Source organism: Esox lucius, chromosome 11, assembly GCF_011004845.1.
Source record: "Esox lucius isolate fEsoLuc1 chromosome 11, fEsoLuc1.pri, whole genome shotgun sequence".
Lineage (NCBI taxonomy): Eukaryota > Metazoa > Chordata > Actinopteri > Esociformes > Esocidae > Esox > Esox lucius.
Genome location: NC_047579.1, coordinates 32,674,295 through 32,683,099, shown reverse-complemented (window position 1 = coordinate 32,683,099; position 8,805 = coordinate 32,674,295). Strand labels below are relative to the sequence as shown.

General features: G+C 38.6%; 1 protein-coding gene across 2 annotated transcripts; it reads right to left on the bottom strand.

The window, feature by feature from the left end:
- Positions 1–495: 495 nt before the first annotated feature.
- si:ch211-139g16.8 (immunoglobulin superfamily member 6) lies at positions 496–8,788 on the bottom strand. Of its 2 annotated transcripts, none has more exons than XM_020051301.2 (6): positions 8,743–8,788; positions 2,439–2,765; positions 1,921–2,018; positions 1,620–1,670; positions 1,145–1,255; positions 496–901 (listed from the first exon to the last, which is right to left on the bottom strand). In XM_020051301.2, the coding sequence occupies exons 2-6, from the start codon at positions 2,758–2,760 to the stop codon at positions 848–850; spliced, it is 636 nt and encodes a 211-aa protein (XP_019906860.1). In that variant the 5' UTR covers positions 2,761–2,765; positions 8,743–8,788; the 3' UTR covers positions 496–847. The 2 variants fall into 2 exon arrangements, with proteins under 2 accessions (XP_019906860.1, XP_010895715.2); XM_010897413.3 differs by lacking the exon at positions 8,743–8,788 and adding an exon at positions 3,035–3,143.
- Positions 8,789–8,805: the final 17 nt, after the last annotated feature.

Sequence of the window (8,805 nt, the reverse complement as noted above, 5' to 3'; positions counted from 1 at the left end):
TGCTGATGGAAGGTTTTCACTCAAAATCTCACGATACATGGCCCCATTCACCCTTTCCTTTACACGGATCAGCCGTCCTGGTCCCTTTGCAGAAAAACAGCCCCAAAGGATGATGTTTCCACCCCCATGCTTCACAGTAGGTATGGTGTTCTTTGGATGCAACTCAGCATTCTTTCTCCTCCAAACACGACAAGTTGAGTTTTAACCAAAAAGTTATATTTTGGTTTCATCTGACCATATGACATTCTCTAAGTCCTCTTCTGGACCATCCAAATGCTCTATAGCAAACCTCAGACAGGCCTGGACATGTACTGGCTTAAGCAGGGGGACACGTCTGGCACTGCAGGATTTGAGTCCCTGGCGGCATAGTGTGTTACTGATGGTAGCCTTTGTTACTTTGGTCCCAGCTCTCTGCAGGTCATTCACTAGGTCCCCCTGTGTGGTTCTGGGATTTTTGCTCACCGTTCTTGTGATCATTTTGACCCCACGGGGTGAGATCTTGCGTGGAGCCCCGGATCGAGGGAGATTATCAGTGGTCTTCTATGTCTTACATTTTCTTATAATTGCTCCCTTATTAATTTTTGCTCCCTCATTAATTTCCTTGGGAGGACACAGATTTGAATTTGGTTAAGATAGCCAGTGTTATAGGTTTGGCACATGATTCTTCCATGATGAGACCAGAATGCTTTGTAATGCCAGTGGCGTTTGTTATAGCTTCTCTTCCTCGAGTGCTTGGCTTATTCTTACTAGGGAGAATTTAGACCTAAACTAGCAACGTTTGACAAATTGGTGTACTGGGAGTTTATTTAGAGAAGTAGCGGACATTATCAGTTCCCTTTTTGTTGAGTCACAGGTTTTGGTAAATGTCCTCATGTGGAAGGTTGGAGTGGGGGCTTTCAACCTGTAAGATGAATTGAGGTAGAATCAATACGATTTATTCAGTTTAGTTTATTAGAGGTAGAACCAAAATGAGTTTAGATAAAAAGAATAGTTGAAGAATAGATCGCTTGATATCAAGATACATGAGATTTTTCAAAATGCAATACTGGATTTTAAGTCTAACAAAATCTAAGCACATTTTAATGTATATCCTTTCCATTAGTTCTTATGATAGCCATACTAGGAAAAGGTGACCACGCTGTACCTTGTTTTGAGTTGGGTCAATTACTTCTGAGTTTTTATTACTTCGTAATTTCCTTTTGACATACAGCTCTTGCACAACAGCGCCAAACCGTATTTTCTGGGTCGTATTTTTCTGTGAGGAAAGAAAATTAAATAATGTATTGTTTCAAATAAAGTATTAAACAAACAACTGAAATGTTCTGTCTTTCTGCAATACAAACATGCTGTATGAACTAAGAAGTCTCAACATTGCGAGATTTGCAATTAGTTCCAGTAATATACAGCAGAAGAATATCCCTCTTACAAACCAATGATTGCACAGTCTTAGAAAATGAAACAGACTTTTTGAAAGAACAATTGTTCCTTTTTTACAACACTGGGTTTTCCACAAGTTTGTTAACAGAATAATGTGAAAACGGCAACATTTAAGATTGGGGTCTAAAGTGTTCTTTTAGACATCATAAAATGGTGAGGCTAAGTAAAAGAAAACAACCCACCTTGTCCCTACGCCACCTTGTGCCTTCCCAAAAAGTAGCATCTCGCCCAGTCTAGCATGGAGAGATACAGGTTACAATGCAATTAAGTAAACCCCTATTATAGAAAGACTTTCAGCCTTTTGTGATGCTTTGCTTCATCACAATCATAAACACGGTAATTCAAAGAGGATTAAGGATGTCAGGGACAATATTTACCAATGTGCATATCACATTGGTCAATATTTCGATGCAATGTTATGTCTCTAAGCAAAATCCAGTGTTCATAATGATTACTGAGAGGTAGTGTAATGTTGTAATTTACCTTCTTACAAATCAGTAAAATGAGTACTGCTACACTGTACAGTGCTAACAGGACAAACAGCAACCACAGCACATACCCGGTTATCTCCATCCCTCTCTCTGAAAGTACACAAATCTCATTAAATGGGTTAAATGATGTTGTCAACACTCCCCTAAAATCATCCTTAATTCTCTAACCCAGGGGTTCCCAAACTTTTTTGGCCGATGACCCCATTTCGATATCAAAAAAGTATTGCGACTCCAACCATGTGTAGAAAAATTTGATAATTGTAATTTTATTTGAGGCTATGAGAGTCCATTTTAAAACATTCTCCCCCGACCCCATTTTCATATCAGGTGACCCCACATGGGGTTGCGACCACTAGTTTGGGAACCTCTGCTCTAACCCCTATCTCACCTCTGTTGGCCTAAATTAAATCAGACAGTTTCACTAACCTAAACTCTGCATTCTAAATGTTATAGACTTAAAGTATTTAGGATGGAAAAGACCCTCTATAGTTGCTTCAACAAAAAACTTACCTTTCACCAGCACAGTGGTGCCCTGTCCAATGGTCTGTGCCCCACTGCATGCCATGTCTGAGAGAAAGGCTGCACAGTGGTATATCCCGCTGTCGTTTGCCTGGAGTGAGTTGATGTTTAGGGCTTGTTTCTCCAATCTGTATTTGTATGAGTAGGTGTCCAAATCAACTAAGTGGTAAGAGTGTTCACTGAAAACAAACCAACGGATTTCAATGGGTTTTGTGCTATTAGTGGTGATGGTACAGGGGAGAGAGCCTGACTGATCCGAAACTTGCCACATGACTTCATCTGGCTGGTATACCAACAGTTTGCAGTTTCCCATAATGTCTAGAGGAACAAGAGATAATACACTGATTATATTGTAGATAAAACCAGTTAAGTTATACTTATATTATACAAATATTATGTTATACAATATTTATAAAAAACTAATATGGATCAAAAGTGTACACCAAGGATTAAGAAGAGCATTATGTGGTTTAAAAAAGGATGAGATTACAACTGATTCAAAGATCAAGTAATTACTAACATAAAGAGACATTTAACTGATCTTTACTATAATAAGAACTTAAGAATTTACAACGCTGTGTCCTTACCGGAGATGAAAATAAGTGTGATAAAGAGGAACACTGGTAAAAGTCTTGTCCTGAGGAAAGGGCTCTGTGAGTGTATGAGAGTGTGTGAGAGTTTTTGTGTTGTCATCTCATTACTTATTGTGTAATAACAGGGAGTCTTCCTGTTGACCAATTCTCTGTACCATTGTTTGTTTCATGACTACTCTAAAACGTGTGTGCTTAAACAAAAATATGAAATGTATTGTGAAGACCAGGAGAGGTTTTGGGAAACTCATTTATATTTATGTTGTTTTACAGTATATTTTCAACTGGGAGTTCCTTTTCGGTCAGTCACTCAAACATCTAGGAGACATGCACATGCACACTAATACGCAGGATCTTAACACACATTCATTTTGCACGTTTTAAGGGCAAAGATATTGAGTCAGCTGGATGACCAGGCCTGCATAACAGACTGCACACAGAGGGTTTTTTTCTGACACTGAGGCATGCATATACAGCACATTACAATAATCTAGCTGTGACATTAAAGTAGCTGGCACAAGAGTATGTTGAGATGAGAGACATGACTGTTTCTATAGAAGAAACCAGTTTTGACCTTCAGCCTCTCACCAACTCAGTGATGAGTGTTTGAAAATGTAGATTTTCATCTAACTAAATCCAAAATATTTGTAAGAAGGTACACATTCTATAGAAGAACTGTTTAGGGTTGACATTATAGGATAATATAAAATATTTTGTGACCTAGAGTATCAGGTACTTATTGTTCTTGCATTTAAAATCATACTAAAGGGTCTTTTACACCGAAAATGTACAAACCCAATTCCAAAAAAGTTGGGACACTGTACAAATTGTGAGTAAAAAAGGAATGGAATAATTTACAAATCTCATAAACTTATATATATTTAATTCACAATAGAATATAGTTAACTTATCGAATGTTGAAAGTGAGACATTTTGTAATGTCATGCCAAATATTGGCTCATTTTGGATTTCATGAGAGCTACACATTCCAAAAAAGTTGGGACAGGTAGCAATAAGAGGCCGGAAAAGTTAAATGTACAGATAAGGAACAGCTGGAGGACCTATTTGCAACCTACTATGTCACCTGGCAACATGATTAGGTATAAAAAGAGCCTCTCAGAGTGGCAGTGTCTCTCAGAAGTCAAGATGGGCAGAGGATCACCAATTTCCCCAATGCTGCGGCGAAAAATAGTGGAGCAATATCAGAAAGGAGTTTCTCTGAGAAAAATTGCAAATAGTTTGAAGTTATCATCATCTACAGTGCATGATATCATCCAAAGATTCAGAGAATCTGGAACAATCTCTGTGCGTAAGGGTCAAGGCCGGAAAACCATACTGGATGCCCGTGATCTTCTGGCCCTCAGACGGCACTGCATCACATACAGGAATGATACTGTACTGGAAATCACAACATGGGCTCAGGAATACTTCCAGAAAACATTGTCGGTGAACATAATCCACTGCGCCATTCGCCGTTGCCGGCTAAAACTCTATAGGTCAAAAAAGAAGCCGTATCTAAACAGGATCCAGAAGCGCAGGCATTTCTCTGGGCCAAAGATCATTTAAAATGGACTGTGGCAAAGTGGAAAAGTGTTCTGTGGTCAGACTAATCAAAATTTGAAGTTCATTTTGGAAAACTGGGACACCATGTCATCCGGACTAAAGAGAACAAGGACAACCCAAGTTGTTATCAGCGCTCAGTTCAGAAACCTGCATCTCTGATGGTATGGGGTTGCATGAGTGCGTGTGGCATGAGCAGCATACACATCTGGAAAGGCACCATCAATGCTGACAGTTATATCCAAGTTCTAGAACCACATATGCTCCCATCCAGATGTCGTCTCTTTCAGGGAAGACCTTGCATTTTCCAACATGACAATGCCAGACCACATACTGCATCTATTACAATGTCATGGCTGCATAGAAGAAGGATCCGGGTACAGAAATGGCCGGCCTGCAGTCCAGATCTTTCACCCATAGAAAACATTTGGCTCATCATAAAGAGGAAGGTGCGACAAAGAAGACCTAAGACACTTGAGTAACTAGAAGCCTGTATATGGGACAAAAATGGGACAACATTCCTATTCATAAACTTGAGCAACTTGTCTCCTCAGTCCCTGGACGTTTGCAGTCTGTTATAAAAAGAAGAGGGGATGCCACACAGTGGTAAACATGGCCTTGTGTGTTGATGCCATGAAATTTAAAATCAACTTATTTTCCCCTTAAAGTGATATATTTTCTCAGCTTAAACATTTGATATGTCATCTATGTTGTATTCTGAATAAAATATTGAAATTTGAAACTTCCACATCATTGCATTCTGTTTTTATTCACAATTGTACAGTGTCCTTGTCCCAACTTTTTTGGAATCGGGTTTGTATGCACAACAACAAATGTGCCTCTCACCCCAATGACAGCCCCAAGAGAAAGTGGCTGCTGTCCAAAGGAGCTGGTACAATATTTGGTCTTGCCCACAATGTTCAGAAATGTTCAACTGTTTCCTCTTCCTGCCAGCTAGTGTGTTCATACTGATTCACAAACTACCTGATCCTGACTCAATTCACATACCAGTCATACCATATATAGCATTGGTTCCCAACCTTTTTCAGTTACTGTACCACCATATTTTCTTCAGCGCAGATTACCACTGAAGTAGCTCCCCATTTTCATTTTACCAGTAAACCTATGGTCTAATGAGTGTTCTCAAGTACCCCCTGATAGGCAAAGTACTCCAAGGGTTACCCCTGGTTGGAGACCAATGTTCCACAGTATGTCAGATTAAGAATACTTTGTTCCAAACCATTAGGGTTGCAACCTTCAATGTGGAAAAATAAGGGACACCTTGCCAGCGTCCTGTTACTGTGTTTTAATCTGTTGTTGGTTTTATTCAATTTCTTTTAACTTATTATTATATGACTTTTATTTGATTTTACATAATTTTATTTGTCTTAAGTGTTTTCCATTTTACTCTTGCCCTCTACGTATTATATATTATGTGTTGTTGCCTTTTATGTATTATTCCTTTAATCATGTACACAGCCTCTGCGGCATGAGGGCAATAGTTTGGGTAAGATGCTTCCCAATACTGTACTTCACTAATTACTGTTGGGAATGTAGGCTAGCTCTCTTGCCTTAATCGGCAAAGGCGATCGAAGATGTGCTTTAAGTGATGTGATCACAAAGCTACAAAGAATGTGTAACTACTGCAGTTACTAAAGCTTTCAAATTTGATTGACAGCTGTGTATTCTGCTATATAGCCTCAGCAAGCCATGCATGCAAATTGCAAAGATTATTTGCTTTCCGTCCGTGGTGCTTTATTCTATGATGATAAGTAGGACAAAATTTCTCTCACGCATACACACAGGGGCCGTATAGGGGGGGAAAGTTCCAAGGGCCCATGACTGACAGGGGCCCCAAAAAATAGGTAACAGCTGCACAGAGGGGGCCCAGATTTTTTATCATGGGGCCCAAAATTCCTGGTGGCGCCCCTGCATACACACACCCCTCGTGCATGCGGAGGGTGGTATCTTCTGCTTACAGAACTGTCAATTTATCTGGGAGAACTGCACTGCTGATGTTACCGTGTGTCTGAGTCTCCATAACCAGGGAAACGATGATGTTGAGTGACAGACTCGTCTGGCATTCTGATTTAATACTTCTCCTGTTTCATGGAACTCTTTGTTTTTATTATTTCTCGTCTCAATCCAAGCTTGTGAAAAGGTGAAGTAGGATGTGCATGAAAATCAATCGCGTCCCGTATTGATTCTGTAAGGGACAGTGAATTTTATTTTTCAATACGGGACGATCCCGTATACGAGACGTGTGGCAACCCTACAAACCATAGTGCATTGGAAATTATGAGGGGTGATTTGTGCATTTAATAGGCCTAGGGAAGCTACTGATATGACTCACCAAGTACACGTGGTCTGAACAGCGCCTTAAAATTACGTCTTAAATTAACACAGTCCATCAATGGAGACGGTGCTTAACACAACAGTGCTTTCTACTTTCGAGCGCTATTAGAGACCAATCACCTAAAAAAAATAAACAGTGAGGGTAGCGGGGTCACAGGTAGATCACCTAAAGTTTATCGAAGGTTATGATCATGTTAAAGTCTTCCTTGGATTTTTGCACCTGTAAAGAAATAGTTATAGCTATTATAGCTATTACTAATATATTCATGTATGTGTGAAATTTATTTTGTATTGCCTTGTGCTCAGATGCCTGCATAACCACAGCGAATAGTTTGGGATTGCAATAGAACTTAAGGTCCATGGACTTAGACTGCATTAAATATATTAGAACCCTGACATTCAGACCTCTATACGTATTATAGACATTCAGACATATTAAACTACTTAAAACTGTCTGAAGTTCACATTCCAAGCAGTATCATACAAGCAAGAACTATGCATAATATGCTCTTTAAACAGCAAAGTTCATAATACATCTGTAGATTATTTATACTCTATCTTGTTAAAATCGTGTGCTATACTGTACTGGATGCATAATAGTTTTTTAATAAAATAAAATCATAATACCTTTCTTAACAGATGCACAATCATTTCAAAGGGCAATGTGAAGTTTTACATGTAAATGACTTAATTCTGGTCTAACTGAAGTATTAATAGTAGCATTTCCATCCTTAGTAACGCCAAAATGTGAAGTATTCCATGCCAGGTTCAGTCTTTTTCTCTACTTCTGATCATCAGCCTGATCATATACCACTTTTGTTGTCATGGCACACTTTTTGTAGACGCTATTGAATTTATAAGGCTAAACTCAAACATTTCCCAAATACATTCCAAAAACGAAAAGCCGTAGATTGTAGCCCATCCTCCCCCGAGTCTGAAAATAGCACTTTTGTTGTCATGGCACACCTTTTGTAGACGGTATTGAAATTTGAATGGTTAACTAAAAAGTTTGCTAAAAATGTTGAAAAAACTAAAAGCTGTAGATTGAAACCTATTATCCCCCGAGTGTGGATATAGCACTTTTGTTTTCATGGCACACTTTTTGTAGACCCTATTGAATTTCTAAGGATGAATTAAAAAATTTGCTAAATAAATTCCAATTCCCCCGACTCTGAATATATTAGGGCTAAACTCAAAAAAATGCTAAAACATTTCTAAAATAAAAAAGGGGCACAAAAATGTCCAGAAACAAAAAGCCGTATATTGTAGCCCATCATCCCCCGAGTCTGGATATAGCACTTTTGCTTTCATGGTACACTTTTTGTAGACGCTATTGCATTTTTATATTATACAAAAATATATATATATATTGATTGATACATTGAAAAGTGTGGATTGTAGTTCACCTTCACTTGATGAAGAACCCATACTTTTTATTGTCCTAAATTAGTTGGTTTTGACGGGCGAATATGAATGTCCACAGAATGTCCATTATACAACTAACTTTACCTCGCTCAGACTGGCTTGTAAAGACAAAAGATAGTACATGGATGCTACTTTCAGTGAAGTGAACCGGTCATTAAAAAAAACTTCTACACAAAAAAGGTTAGTGAATTTAGCACAATGCTTAATGTTGTCCAGCTAAATATTCATACTTGGCGGGATTGTAATAACGTTCGACAAGTGGTCTATCGTAAAGACGCAATTCTATGACGAGTAACTAATATGACCTGGTATACTGGATTACTATATACTTAACTGTGTACTTTTAATACCGGCGCAGTACGTACATTTAGGCGAAGTACATGAATAGATATGCAGACGTACTCTTGAGTCCCATTTTAAAAACGGCT